This window comes from Branchiostoma lanceolatum, chromosome 3 (genome assembly GCF_035083965.1).
Source record: "Branchiostoma lanceolatum isolate klBraLanc5 chromosome 3, klBraLanc5.hap2, whole genome shotgun sequence".
Lineage (NCBI taxonomy): Eukaryota > Metazoa > Chordata > Leptocardii > Amphioxiformes > Branchiostomatidae > Branchiostoma > Branchiostoma lanceolatum.
The window spans coordinates 34,233,338-34,248,805 of NC_089724.1; the positions used below are offsets into that span (position 1 = coordinate 34,233,338).

Below are 15,468 nucleotides of genomic sequence, written 5' to 3' on the forward strand. Positions count from 1 at the left end.
TGTTGATGGTAATTTGGTTGAATAGTGAAGAGAGTGAAGGCTAGGTTCAAGAACAATATTGAGTGGAATTATTACTATAATATTAGGTTTAAGCAAAATACATTGAACTGTCGATCTGCCTAGCACTTGGGTACACTGTACTCAAACAACAGGAGACTCATTAGCATAAAGCTCGTCTTGACTTTGTCTAATTCTTTTCCTATTGGATTATCTAAAATTGTTATGTTGATGAAGGTTAGACATCCAGATAATAAGATATGATAAACATAGTTACTCAAGCAACTGGATACATTTTTATCCAGTTGCTTTTGTATCTATTTTTGGTGTATCTAAAATTGTCTTCACTTTATTTGCATATCAATTCATAGGTCGTGGGTAAAAACCTGCTGATAGACAAATATTGCGCTATGCGCAGTGTCACCAAGGACATTATAATGTCCTTGGTGTCACTGATGAAAAGAACCGGATGCTATAAAATCATATTCCAATATCTTTAGATATTTCTTTGCAGTCTAAACCTTGGAACTCAGACAGCCACGAAGAGACATCGGATGAATTTTACCATTAGCATCCGGGAAACAATTGCGTGCATATCTGCGTCTCTTTTAACAGTTTAAAACTACTAACTGTTAAATGTGCGATTTTCTTTGCTAGTACGAATGGGCCCGAAGAAGTCGTACCGTCACAATTTGCCTCGTCCTCCCCTGTTGAGCAGGCTTCCGAGCCGTCACAAGACTGGCTATCGTGGAACACGTCACCATCCCCGCACGGACTGAACTGGTCGTCGATTTCTACACGGCAAAGATTTCAAGTGACAATCCTTTTCAAATGGCAGATATATTACATGCATGAGTTGCCCAGGAGTTGCACAGGTGTCTAAGTGCAGATGCATGTGACAAGGATCTATAGGAATGGGTGTAGAATCCGTTTCATGGTGATTTCTATCAGTTGAAAACTGAATGATGCACTTTATCTGAAAATGCTTTTGTACATATTTTGCTTGATGGATCTTCTTTGTTACCTTCAAATTTCAATACGCAAATTTTAATCTGTAACTCACCTGTATGTATTGGATACTAAGCGTTTTCATAATCAAGCTAACGTGTTTTTGTTATATGTATCATTGTTTCATTCGCACCTCGGTTATTATATTATTCCCGGACGGTTAGTGTTTCGTACTTGGACACATGTTTTGTTTCTTGTGTTTAGTGATGTCGCTGAAATAAGCGTGTTTGCTTGAGTGTGGCATCACTATGTGTTTTTTTCTTATGTTGCAATAAAAAACTAGAATTAAGTATTTGTGATATGTATTCTTCAGATTTGCTTTGTTAGTGTAGCGATTACGGGGTCTTTTTATAAATATTAATTGGTATCGAAGTTTTCTTTTTATTTGGGTTAAATGTGTGATAGTTGTGTGCCAATTTGTTAAAAATAGAGAGAACGCTAGTGACCCCCAAAAAACACCCCTCCCAATGAAATGGTATGGCTACCCTGCGACGTCACAAAATGAAGTTGGCGGCCAGCACACATGCCAACGGATCCAACAAAGGTTTTGCTACGCAAACCTGTAAAAATGATACACTTTCACGCTAGCATGTTGCAATGGTTGTATCCCCAAACATGACTGACTGTTCAGTACTGTAGTGTTGTATACAATTTTACATTACATTGCATCATTGCTGTTAGGCGCCTGCCATGCAACTGGGGTGTTTTGTATCTAGCCCTGACTTCTATCATCATAGAGGTGGAAGGTAAACCGACGAACTCAAACATGCGAGATCTTCCAATTTCATGGTCAATTCCAGCCCACACTCAGCCTCTAGCACGTCTTCACAGACAGGTCTGCAACACAAATAGTTTGTAATACTTTTTTGTTTATTCAGATCAACTGTTTTAAAGGCAACCAAAGCAATATTAGGTAAAAAATGGAAATAAAAGAATGCTGAAATCTTTATGGTACCGGTTTTGACATTTAATAACCTTGTTTAGCACATTTGCGTAATAAAATTCATATTTTTAGGATTTCAAAACCGTGCAAAACCGTGCCGTCCTATGATTCCTCTAGTTTCACGAGCCTACAAAAACTCTGGCCACGATTTTCTCACATCACAACAACATCGTATTTTTGCATCATGGACATTGCTATACATTTTAATAGTGTTGTTTCAACTAATCCTGTATAGAAATGATTACATGAATTGACTTTCAAACTCAGATTTTTCGGACCCTGATATTGCTTGGGGTTCCTTTAAGTGTTGTTTTCTGATTTGCCTGCTAGCAGTCAGAGCTTAAGAATTATTTTGCATTCACGTCTTATCAACCAACCGATGATATTTAGCTTATTCATATTTCTGTCAGTTTCAGCTATCCACTTTAAGAACAATATCTACATTTGATTTTCCTTACATCATCCTGTCAGTTTAGCAGATAGATTTATAATTTAATAGGGGGGGAAATCCGTATTGTACAGCCGGTGTTATCAAGCTGGATTGTGACATGATATTGTTTCAAGCGATGGTAGCTTTCTGACGCTACGTGAACTAGCTCGAAACCGTGACATAATTTTTTTCCAGTGGACATGCTGAGATATTGTAGTTTAAAATCAGCAATTACCCGTGTGGACAGATAATCTTAGAAAATATCAATGCAGTCAGTCTATGGAAGAAACCGTCGCTTTTCAGACTCCAACGTTTTCCGACGTTGTTTAGCAGATAATCATATATTCTAAGTGCACACTTACTTACAAACATGTTACTAACATGGCAATCTCAAGCATCATATAATGGAAAAGTTACACAATATTTTTATCGCAAAAAAAAACAATTTTATCGCAAAAAGCAGGAAAAAGCCTGGCAACTGCTTAATTTTCCAATGTACCATTTAGGAAAAAGCTTTATTGTGTGACAATTGTAACGGGTACAATGTATGGCAATTTACAGATACATAACAATCGACTATTTCCAATATTTAACAATTTCAAAGAACGTATTTATAATAATGTGCATTCTAATAGCTAAAATAGTATACAATGTAATGATGACGATGATATTATTCTGTGTCGGGAATGTAAAGCAATGTCTCAATTCTGCATAGAGTTGCATATGAATTGGCCTACATAGGTAGATATATGAAAAGGGCAGGACAATATCATATTGAATATCTCTGCCTTCAGGGTATGCCGCAGCATTTTACCGGAGTTACATGAAATCGATTGAAACAATTTCTGCCGGTCATTGACATAGGTTGGAAAATCCATTATGAAGTGGAATTTGTTCTCAATGTAATCATTATGAAAGGAAAGTTGTATTTACTTGTCTCCGCCGTTATAGCGTTGTGGGACACATCCGTCAAAAGCCTGACAGAAATTTTCCCTTGGGCGACATGCCTCGTCACAGAAGACCTCGTTAGATGAACAGCCGGAACCTAGTAAGGAATATCAAATTGACGCCGATGATATAACCATATTCATGTGACAAGTAGATTATGTTTTAGGTTCTGTTGGTTTGTAGGTGACTGGAAATAAATAAAAAACCATTGGCAAACCGTCAGTACTTGAAATACTAAAAGTATAGTTTCAGGACATTTTTAGCAAATCAGCTTTTAGTGACATATTGAAGCATCGTTGTCAAGTACTTATGTTTCTTTTACTCTTCATTTACTGACAGTACAGTACTGAAATACATTTGTCAATTATGATATTTACTGTCGCCTCAGCTCAATTACTGTCAATTAGGTGCTTTTATAGACTGACAAATCAGAGCATTTAACTAATTAACCTGTGATTGGTCCATTTTTCTACTTCAAGCGACAGTTGCTCTACTTGAAGATGAAACCAGCCAGGATAACATGGCTTATCTCTCTTTGTGTGAAATGTGTCTATCAAAGTCCCAAGACAGTTTTGTCACATTGATTAATGAAATAAATTAGACTTCTGACCATATTTGACGAGAATCTCGACCCTCAGTGCGACCCGATTGTGGAAGGTGAGCGGGTAGAAGCGAGTGTAGAGTGCAAAAGTTGGGTTGTCCAACAGGTTGCGAGCGTAGCGGTAGCTGTCGCTGTTCCCTTGGAACACCTGAAACGAAACATACTGTACTGTAAACCTGGTGACGAGGATGCCTTGTTTTATAGTTGTCAGAATGTCATATGGAATCTAAGAGGAAGCTATGGAACAGACTGAATTGCTTTGTCGATCGGACAACACTGGGTCCGAACAGAATTTTCTATCACCATTCTATTTCGTAAAAACCACATTGTTTTGTCTGTTTTCAAAATGTGAAGTTGAACTGACCATTTCTTCGCCGTCGCCGGTGCTGTTTGTGTACATTCTCCATTCTCCAACCACAGAGAACGCCAGCTTGTAGGACGTGACCCAGTAGTCCAGGTTGTAAGCCCCCTGGGTGATGACACCGGCAACTTCGTACACCTTGTCATGCTTAACCTGGAGTCACATTAGGCGAAAGCTGACTTCACTTCTTTGATGAAAATTGCCATCATTTTTAGTTTGTTGTTGAAAAGACGTCATAAGTCCAAGTTACAAAAGAACTCATTAATCTTGAATTCGAAGTCCAATGGAATGCTGCAAAGCTATCGTTGAAGAGATTCATCAGTCACGGGTGACTACCAGTTACTAGAATATTCTTCAATCAGTAACTCTAGAAAGGTAAGAAAACACGTACCTCAAAATTTTCGATGTCTACGGTACGTCTTGATCACGGAGTGACCTAGTCTCGCGAGAAAATCTACACAAGTCTCGACCTCGTCCTCTCGCGAGACGAGGTCACTCCGTGATCAAGACGTACAGTGGACTTCGAAAATTTGGAGGTACGTGTTTTGTTACATTTCTAGAGTCACTGATTGAAGAATATTCTAGTAACTGGTAGTCACTGATTGAAGAATGTTCTAGTAACAAGGAAAGCTAATGTTGAAAGGCACATTCCTGCCAAAACTGAGGTGTTGTCCGTCTTTGGATTATAAACTACTCATGATCTCGCATCAATTCTACCAAGTATGTAGTTTTGAATTCTTGCCTACTCTGTTCAGTTACAGTTACCAGGTAAAATTGGTCGTGATAGACCAAGGAAATCTTGTTTGGGGTGTGCCATGAAGGAGCACCTAACTAGCGTGAACCCCAGCTGGATACGTACAGCCGCTTGGAAGCGCGGTGTGAAGACTAGCCGACTGCTGCCCACCCATGTCTTGGACCCACGCAGCGGTATTACCAAATACTGGTTATGTACAACTAACTACAGTACTAACTCTAATTCCCACTGAGCACTGATTAGCCTGGAAACCATACCATCGGGGATCCCCAATATCTGTACGGCGCTGGGAGTGATGCCCGACCGCCTAGACAGCTTAGCCGGCTCGGGGGTGGGTTTACGGCTTTGGATTAAATTAGCTCGCGTGGCTGTGAAACTCTCTATAGCAGCTAAAGTAGACAGGCTGCGAAATCCTATGTGGCAGATAAGTAGACAAGCTGACAGAAACGATTCAATAAAGCAGACTGGGCCCGGTTAAACACCCCTAAGCCGACCCCTAGAGACTGGGACCAGGCTACGCACTGATTGGATAAGAGTAATGAATACATCAGAACATACCACATAAGTACAAGAGGGACGGAGTACCACTATCACATCAACGGATTCATCCAACACTTACCGAGGGAGCGTGACGAAGACTGATCTACTAAGAAGGATGGGGAATTGGAAAGGAAAGCCAAATGAAGGGGTAGTCTTGGAGGCCGATCTTTTTTTTGTGTCTTTCCCTACCACCCACCCTATATGTGCTTACACTTAGAAGTGATGGGACTGTTCAGGCTCTGTTCTCGCGTGACTTTGGCGCGGACCTCATAACTCTTATGGATGATTCAATGGTTGTAATCTCCAACCAGATCACCACGGGGACAAAACGGTGCCTAACTGGAGCTTCTCTGGCTGACTGGAGCTTCTCTGCTGGCTAGCTTATACGATTTTGGCACTGTGTAGATCTGCTTGGGGATTACAATGATTGCGCAGTGGAAATGGGTTACTACTGCTATGATAACCGAACAATTAGTACATAATGTACCTGTAGCCACTGGTCGGTGTCATGGCCCAGAGCTGGGGACCAAAATGCTCCATGCTGCTGTCCCTTCCCGTTGTTTAGACGTGCCTGCCACGGGAAAAACTCGGCCCCTCGCGACGAAGCGGTCATATGGAGGTCGGGAATCTTCGGAACCGCGGCGGGATCGTCGGGATCCAGTCCGACTCCCATTGTGACGTACTCGTCTGGCGTCGTCCAGGTGTTTTCGTCTGAAGCGATCAGCAAGATGTTATCAGGGGATGGGGTAGGTAATCGGATACCTATAAAACGTACTGATGACGATTATTATGAATATTTGAGAGTCCTGGGCCAAGGCAGCAGCTGCCTATAAAATACAGGCTTACAATTGCGCTATGTCGCATGCAGTGATGGGGGTTAGCACTCTTTAGCTATAGAAAATGTAACCTTGAAATTCTGTAGGATTTGTACCAACAAAATATAATACATTTGTTTCTTGTATCCACTAAGTGGATGCTTCGTCTTGAATCTTGAACGGGGACATCTGTCGTGGTATTGTGAATGTAACATAATGAAAATTTAGTTTTATGGAAACGTTGGTGCAAAGGTTTGGTTTACAGCTGGATTAGCGCCGTTCCGGCCATCCCACAAAATTGTAAGAGAAACTTCGGTCTGAGACCATATGGAACAGCAGGAGACTAACCGTCTGTGACGTACACCTCCATCACCATGGCAACCCAGCCCTCGTAGTCGGTCGGGTGAAGACGGATGTAGCGTGACGTCACAGGAGTTTGGAGAGGACGACTCACTTTGTTGTACCGGTCTCGGTTTCCTTGGAAAACCTGTGCAAAAAACATAATCAGTCTCAGATGTAGAAGGGCACAGAAAAGAAGTCAGACACCTTAAAGTGAGCATAACTCGTCAGTAATGTCCTGACAGGTAAAAAATGTACTCCCGTAGCCTTTTATTAAGCCCTGTGGGCAGTGGCTTGCTATAAGCAAATTCTCGGTTCCGACTACGCATGTGCAGTGTCAAAGGGGAAGGCCCCTGGCTTGTATACAGTGCTCGTCTCGACATTGTCTAGATTTGCATAACAACGCCCCGACGGGTTTTGTTTACGTCTCGGGGGTCTTTACCTTTTTACACCGCACATGCGTAGTAGGAACCGTAAATGGGCTTATCCACTGTGTCACACTTCTGAGTACGCATGCGCGACGACAGGAATTGTTGCTTATACTTCAAAGGTAAAGGCCCCTGAGACATCAAGAACTCACGTCCGGACAGTGTTATGCAAATTAGAGTTAGGAGCCTTCACCTTTGACATAACACCCGCAATTCCTGTCGCCGCGCATGCATACAAAGAAGTATGAGAGCGCTTATTTCTTCAGAGATTGCTGTACCTCAGACCAGGGCGTCTTAACCTGTTTTAACCTGTTAAGTCATGACACCTTTGGGTTGGCTACGTTAACAGGTATGTGCACATAACTTTAGATGTATCTATCTGTTTTCAACAAATTTCGCCAGGTGATGTAAATAACAAATATCTAAAAGATCGCAATAACCTGACCCTCGACCCCAACTAACTTGTCTGTAGCAACCACCTGTCCTCAGCAACCACTTAAGCTCAGCCCCTTAAGTGGTAGCTTAGGACAGGTGTGACTGTACCTGTACCTGCACGTTGTTGCTGCTGCCTTCGTACGGTGACCACGAAGCGCCGTCCATGCTAAAGGCCAGAGTGAATGACGTCACCCAACTGCCCAGGTCCCAGTTCGAACCGCCTCCACTAATCACCACACCGGTGACGTCAGTCGTTTTGCCAAAGTAAACCTGCAGTAAAAAAATACATAGTAAAGAGATTGGGATTGAATTTTTCGTTTTATTTGAGTTGAATGTGTGATAGTAGTGTGCCGATTTTTTGAAAATAGAGAGAACGCTAGCGACCCCAAAAAAACACACCTCCCAAAAATAGTATGGTGACCCTGTGACGTCACAATTTAAGATGGCGACCACCACACATGCCAACGGATCCAACAAAGGTTTTGCTACGCAAACCTGTAAAAAAATGAAAATCAGGTACCTGAAGCCATTGGTCCACCACAAAACTCGGTACCCAGCAGTATCCTGGTGTACTCGAAGGAGTGTGCCGAGCCAGGGATGGGGCGAACTCCAGCTTGTATTCGGAACTGGCAGTGACGTAAACATCGGGAATGTACCGACTTGCCAAACCAAGCGGGAAGCCAGGAGGTGGAACATCTGTGAGGAAAATGTCTGTGAGCCTCAAGGTGCACTATTTGAACTAAAAAAGTTTTCCTAGTATAGTTGATGCAAATGGGCCTAATCATGTGGAAAGCTGCACTGTCTTACCATAATGAACACTTAGATGATGCGTGCATGGTAAAATCTAATCTAACTACCTCCACAGTCGTCCTCATCCTCCCCTCCACTGCAGTCCGTCAGGTTGTCGCACAGCTGAGACTCCAACAGGCAGGAACCGTCCACGCAGTGGAACTGCTTTGCACTGCAACCTGTACAGGTTTAGTATTATCAACTTGCATTCCAGCCTAATCCATCTAAAATAATCTTTAACTACAACATGTATCTCCCCATAAGGGTTTTGTATGGCAAAGACACGTTAACTGCCTCTCACCTCCGGCTGTACAGTTGATCTCGTCCTCCCCGTTCGAACAGTCCTCCAGTCCGTCACAGGCGCGGTATTTCGGCAGACATCCGCCGTCACACTCCAGCTGGAGATCGTTGCAAGGAGCTGTAAGTAACCAGGAGCAGGTGTAAGTATCAATGATTCAATAGAATGTCCATTAGCAACGACGGCAATGTGTGTGTGTGTGTGTGTGTGTGTGTGTGTGTGTGTGTGTGTGTGTGTGTGTGTGTGTCTGTGTCTGTGTATGCGTGTGTGTGTGAGAGAGAGAGAGAGAGAGAGGGGGGGCTGTGTGTGACGTGTGAGAAAGGGACTGTGTGAGAGAGTCTAGATGTGTGTGGATCTGTCTGAGTCTGTGTGTGTGAGAGTCGCTCTGTGTGTGTGTGTGGGTGTCTGTGTGTGTCTGTATGCGTGTGCCTGTGTATGTGTGTGTGTGTGTGAATCTGTGCGTGTGTGTGTGTACGTATGAATCTGTGTGTGTGTGTGTGTGTTTGTGTGTGTACGTGCATGAGTGTGTGTGTGTGTGCGTGTGAGGATGTGTCACTGTGTGTGTGTGTGTGTGAGAGAGAGAGAGAGAGAGAGAGAGAGAGAGAGAGAGAGAGAGAGAGAGAGAGAAAGAGAGAGAGAGAGCCTGTGCGGATGTGTGTGACTGGTTTATAATAGGAACCTACCGTTGCAGTTCTCTTCGTCTGCCCCAGAAGAGCAGTCCTTGTCTCCGTCACACACCGAGGCGTTATTGATGCATTCACCGTTGTCGCACTGCCACAGTCCCTTCTCCGCACAGGACTCTGAAGAACACAAACATCGGACACAAACGTCATCTTTGTGTACAAACATACAAAATTGCGATTGAAGAGTATTCTGGGTGAATATCTCATTTCCAATGTAATACCTCTCATCGATATCGAGAAATGGTAAGCGGAACGCATTAACATGTACATTATGAGCAGAAAATTTGGCAAGATTTTTCAAGCTTTTTCAAAATTCTTTAACGTTGGGCCTCCTGACGTACGTGGACCTTATGTCGCACTGTCTCGGGTCATGTAGGCCATGACAATTTCATTGTATATTGTTTTGCATTATGTATTGTTTAGTCTTAGAGCCCTGTCACACTTGTGCGTATATTCAAGTGCGCATGAGTTCCGCAGTAACATATTTTTGGTTAATGTAAATTTTGCGGGGAGGAAGCTGTTTTCTACGTTGAACGATCGTCGTGCAGTCTGGTTATCAAACCAAAGAACTGCCTTCTTTGGCTGCAAACTGAACCTAAACCAAAAACATATTAATACGCAACACATGCGGGCTTGTATATGCGCATAAGTGTACCAGAGGCTTTACACTTAGTAGTCCTAGCGATCTGTAAGAAACTCACGGCATATCAGCTCCTCCGATGCGTTCTCACAGTCGGGGACACCATCGCACACTGCAGATGGTGGCACACATCTGCCGCTGTGTTCACACTGGAACTCGACATTGGTGCACACTGTACAACATAATGATAATAACTTTACTGCACAACAATTGTACAAGGTACAAAGTATGGCATCCAATGGTAAAAAGATAACATTCTATCAGGCTAATCAATCTATCTTATACAATATGGTGTAGTAGTATGGGATGACAATGGGATTTTACAATCATTGGAGGAGTTTTTAGCTTCTAGACATTCTTTGATATATTTTCCAATGTATACCATGCATGGGTTGTCACATGCCATTATGTACTTAAATTTGCTATTCAAGTCCATTTAGATAAATCCTGGTAAATCCAAAGATATCATTGAGCATAATGAATTGCGTATATCAAAATATTTGGGACATATAAGGTTTTTTTTCGCCCCATAGGCTTACAGTGTTATAAGGCGTGTTTGACAAGGGCGCGTTCGTAATGAAGCTATAGGAAATGTACCAAGGTCATTCATACTATGTTGAGCACATTTACCCTAGATCATGTAAAAAACTGCCAACAATTGTATGACGAACAATCTCTGTTTATAGCAATTACAAACTGCACTTAGCTACACCCAAAAAAGGCACTTTCCAGCTGTAAGCGCACGACCGCATCACTGAAATGCAGGGCTATTCACGTCTGACCTTGCGCGCGGCTGCCGAACTTTACCTGCTGATTTCTTCAGTAACATTACTAACAAGCTTTCATTAGTTTGACACTTCAGATCAGTTGGGCTGGATAAAAGGGAATTTTCCACCGATATAAACTGAAGTTCATGCAGCCGTTAATTTGGGGGGGTAATGACCATTTTAGAGTCTATATGCGGAGTAACACTGGAATGAGACCATAACGTCCGTTTGATATGCGTAAACGTATCACAATGGAAAGAATTGACTAACTCTTTGAAACCACCTATGTTCAAAACACGCCATGGCGTTAAGGTAATATGTTTGCCCTAATATAAATTAGGCACTCATTTGCATATTTGGTATATGTTACTGTTCAATCTGCAATAAACTACATATACATATATATTGTCCTATTATGGAAAAGACTGGAATCATAGAGTTTCCTCAGTAATCATAGAAATAAAATTAAGACCATAGCATCTCCTGGACCAAACATAAATGGAAAATACTGGTGTGAAGGAATTTCCTCATAGCTCATGCAAAGGTAGTATTGTTTTGTATGATTTGCATGCCATATCTGTCTAAGCTATCAACTTTTAATTAACTATCAAGGTATAATCAAAAACAACGAAATCAAAGAATTTCAGCATTAATTTTGCAAATTAATTCCTGACTTGTATTTTATTGCTCATATCTCTCTTCAAGTTAGCTACCTGCATAAAGAACATCACGATTTATCGTTCCTTTGTTCAGTTTTTTTTATTTTTATTGTATACCTGGTAAACCGCCTCACTGCGTAACACACCAGATATACTTGATCCACTCACACCGGGAAGGACTCCTACTATTTTCCATAAGCGTGGTGAGTTCTTTCATTGCAAGAGATCAAAGTCAGTTTTTTTATAATCCAAAGCAATTAGAATATGAAGTTGCTAAGACCATAAGTTGACAAAAAAGTATCCAGAACTTTTAAAATCAACCCCAGTTTGCCCCAGTTGAATAGTGTTCAATAGCTGTCGGCGATATGATATATTATACTTGGCTGTAATTTATTCGGAGGGTACTGGGGGGGGGGGGGGAGGATATTGTTTCTGTATAATACAGATACTGCCTAGCCGAAATTCAATGCTTATACAATCATTATTCTCATTCAGAATGATATCATCTGCAAAACCAGAACACCTTTGGTGAACTTACCGCAGTCGATCTCATCGGACACGTCGTCACAGTCATCAACGCCATCGCAGAGCTTCGTGTCAGGGATGCAGGAACCGAGTCCACAGAAATGATGGGACAGGGGACAATCCTCGGCTGCGCAAAAAAATTCATCTGAACCGTCTTCACAATCAGGAAACCTGTTACATTGATCCGATGATCTCAGACATACTCCACTTCTTTCACACTTGATATCGTCGGGCCAGTAACACTGTGTTTTTTTGCAATTTTCCTCATCTGAGCCGTCGTCGCAATCATACCATCCGTCACATTGTTCTTCTCGATGGATACATGCTAAATTACTTTCACACTTGAAATAGTCCGAGTCACACTCTTTGTTTGTGCAATTTTCCTCATCCCAACCGTCTCCACAATCATCAACACCGTCACAAGTCGCGTCTGGTTCGATACATACTCCATTACTTTCACACTTGATGTGGCGCGAGACGTGGCACTCTTTGTCTTTGCAATTTTCCTCATCTGAACCGTCGTCACAATCGACATCACTGTTACATTGCTTCCTTGGGGGGATACATACTCCATTACTTTCACACTTGATGTGGTGCGAGACGTGGCACTCTTTGTCTTTGCAATTTTCCTCATCTGAACCGTCGTCACAATCGATATCACTGTTACATTGCTTCCTTGGAGGGACACATACTCCATTACTTTTACACTTGAAATAGTCTGGGTTGTAACAGTCTTTGCTTGTGCAATTTACCTCATCTGAGCCGTCGTCACAATCATCGTCACCGTCACATCCCCACTCTGGTTTGAGACATACTCCACTTCCTTCACACTTAATATCCCCTGGGTTGTAACACTCTTTGCTTGTGCAATTTTCCTCATCTGAAACGTCTTCACAATCATTCCCTCCGTTACATTGTTTTTCTGGATGGATACATATCCCACTTCTTTTACACTTGAAATATTCGGGGTGGTTACACTCTTTGCTTGTGCAATTTTTCTCATCTGAGCCGTCAAAACAATCATCATTACCGTCGCATTGCTTCTCTGGTTCGATGCATTCTCCAATACTTTCACACTTGAAGTCCAGGTTGAAACACTCTTCGCAATTTTCCTCATCTGAGCCGTCGTCACAATCATAATAATCGTCACATTGCCACTCTGGTTTGATACAAACTCCATTACTTTCACACTTGAAACGTTCGGGGTTGTAACACTCTTTGCTTGTGCAATTTTCCTCATCTGAAACGTCTTCACAATCATCCCCTCCGTTACATTGTCTTTCTGGTTGGATACATATCCCACTTCCTTTACACTTAAAATATTCGGGGTTGTAACACTCTTTGCTTGTGCAATTTTTCTCATCTGAGCCGTCAAAACAGTCATCATAACCGTCGCATTGCCACTCTGGTTCGATACATTCTCCGAGACTTTCACACTTGAAGTCCAGGTTGAAACACTCTTTGCAATTTTCCTCATCTGTACCGTCATCACAATCATAATCGTCGTCACATTGGTACTCCAAAGGGACACATGCTCCACTAGTTTTACACCTTATATCGTTCGGGTCGAAACACTCTTTGCTCCAGCAATTTTCCTCATCTGAGCCGTCTGAGCAGTCATCATAACTGTCACATTGGTCCTCCAGAGGGACACATAATTCATTTCTTTGTTCACACTTGATATCGTCCGGGTTGAAACACCCGGGTTCGCAATTTTCCTCATCTGAGCCGTCGTCACAATCATTTATATAGTCACATTGCCACTCTGGTTCGATACATACTCCATTACTTTCACACTTGATATATTCGGGATTGTAACACTCCTTACTTGTGCAATTTACCTCATCTGAGCCGTCGTCACAATCATCATCACCGTCACATTGCCACTCTGGACGGACACATACTTCATTACCTTCACACATGATATCGTCTGGGTTGATACACTCTTCGCAATTTTCCTCATCTGTACCGTCATCACAATCATAATCGTCGTCGCATTGGTACTCCAGAGGGACACATGCTCCACTAGTTTCACACCTGATATCGTTCGGGTCGGAACACTCTTCGCAATTTGCCTCATCTGAGCCGTCATCACAATCATAATCGTCGTCGCATTGGTACTCCAGAGGGACACATGCTCCACTAGTTTCACACCTGATATCGTTCGGGTCGGAACACTCTTCGCAATTTGCCTCATCTGAGCCGTCGTCACAATCATTATAATCGTCACATCGCCACTCTGGTTCGATACAAACTCCAGTACTTTCACACTTGAAATATTCTGGATTGTAACACTCCTTCCTTGTGCAATTTACCTCATCTGAACCGTCTTCACAATCATCATCACCGTCACATTGCCACTCTGGACGGACACATACTCCATTACCTTCACACATGATATCGTCCGGGTTGATACACTCTGTATCGCCAATACGAGGGGAGGCATGACCGATGGAAATCAGGCATGCAAATACGAGCAAGCCAGCCGCCATGATCAGCTTTTCGGGGGGAATTGTTGATAGAATCCTCGGTGTACTGGGCCTACCCTGGCACTGAGGCGTGCGGTGACAAAAATAATCAAATAGTGCTGGGTTGTAGGTGGTACGGCTCTGTACATACTTTGTTTAACGAGCTTAGTCTCCCTACGGACAGATGCGCACAAACACCGAAGAATGCGTGACAACGCAAAGGAATGTCATCAATTATTTGCTAGCAGTCTCTTGCTGTCGTATCTTCGACCAAAGAATTCAGTTGTTCCAACTTATTAGAGTATTGTACTAAAGATTTTGATGTATTTGAAGGTGATACCAAGAGTTGAAATTAATCGGTACATATCTGACATAAAACAAGAAGAACAACTGTTTTTTCTTTATCAATCTTAACTTTTACTCGTCCTCTCTATGTTCCTAACTTTACTAAATATGAAAAGTAACATTTTCGGATGAATTGTCACAAATGAGCAAGTTAAGCACTTTTTGGATGGCCAAATTAAAGATCCACAAGTATGGAATTCTGACAGAGGAGCTAGAGAAGCAACAATTGCTATTTCATGACGTCTACACCAGGTGCATCGTTACCACGAGACACACATAAAGCTGCAAATAAAAATACCATAAGTAGCAATCACCCAGCCTGGTCTAGAGCGGACAGTTAATGCTCTCAAAAATTTTAATCAAAAACTGGTAGTACTAAAATGCCACCGGGGAGACTGGTACGGAGGTTTACATTCTTCATCTATCCTGGCTTTTGATATGAGCATTCGGCAGTGCACGCTAAGGTGATTTTGTACAAAAACAAAGGTTACGCAGTACTACTGTAGCAGTACAACATGTAGAACAGTTGTACGACAGGAGCCAACCGTCCTCCACCAGAATGGGGCATCCGTCGCTCACCAGAACATCACTCGTACTGCTGTGTGGTCTGTGCCACTGCGTGTCAGGTGCATTTGGGCTAGCAGGTAAGAAATTTGCTATCCATGTCAATTTGTCCCGGTCGTTGAGTGCGCCAC

The 15,468-nt window shown here is 42.4% G+C and overlaps 2 protein-coding genes across 2 annotated transcripts; both read right to left on the reverse strand.

Moving 5' to 3' along the window:
- Positions 1–88: 88 nt before the first annotated feature.
- Positions 89–4,444, reverse strand: LOC136429117 (uncharacterized). Its single transcript, XM_066418997.1, has 6 exons — positions 4,292–4,444; positions 3,937–4,075; positions 3,312–3,423; positions 1,766–1,842; positions 681–791; positions 89–135 (listed from the first exon to the last, which is right to left on the reverse strand). Exons 1-6 carry the CDS (start codon positions 4,325–4,327, stop codon positions 89–91), a joined length of 522 nt encoding a protein of 173 aa, XP_066275094.1. The 5' UTR covers positions 4,328–4,444.
- A 4,004-nt stretch (positions 4,445–8,448) lies between these two features.
- Positions 8,449–14,574, reverse strand: LOC136429119 (low-density lipoprotein receptor-related protein 1B-like). The gene is made up of 6 exons (XM_066418998.1): positions 12,295–14,574; positions 11,974–12,087; positions 10,071–10,181; positions 9,370–9,486; positions 8,690–8,806; positions 8,449–8,567 (listed from the first exon to the last, which is right to left on the reverse strand). The coding sequence occupies exons 1-6, from the start codon at positions 14,450–14,452 to the stop codon at positions 8,449–8,451; spliced, it is 2,736 nt and encodes a 911-aa protein (XP_066275095.1). The 5' UTR covers positions 14,453–14,574.
- Between the last annotated feature and the right edge of the window lie 894 nt (positions 14,575–15,468).

What these genes read in the sequence shown, in the direction of transcription:
- LOC136429117 (XM_066418997.1), bottom strand. Translation starts at nt 4,327, where the DNA reads ATGTACACAAACAGCACCGGCGACGGCGAAGAAATG. An exon ending in CGCTATAACGGCGGAGACAA is followed by an intron (nt 1,843 to 3,311) that starts GTAAATACAACT and finishes TTTGTGTTGCAG; the next exon opens with ACCTGTCTGTGAAGACGTGC. An exon ending in GGAAGATCTCGCATGTTTGA is followed by an intron (nt 792 to 1,765) that starts GTTCGTCGGTTT and finishes TTTGCCGTGTAG; the next exon opens with AAATCGACGACCAGTTCAGT.
- LOC136429119 (XM_066418998.1), bottom strand. Translation starts at nt 14,452, where the DNA reads ATGGCGGCTGGCTTGCTCGTATTTGCATGCCTGATTTCCATCGGTCAT. An exon ending in GTCCGATGAGATCGACTGCG is followed by an intron (nt 10,182 to 11,973) that starts GTAAGTTCACCA and finishes TATGTTGTACAG; the next exon opens with TGTGCACCAATGTCGAGTTC. An exon ending in AGACGAAGAGAACTGCAACG is followed by an intron (nt 8,807 to 9,369) that starts GTAGGTTCCTAT and finishes GGTTACTTACAG; the next exon opens with CTCCTTGCAACGATCTCCAG.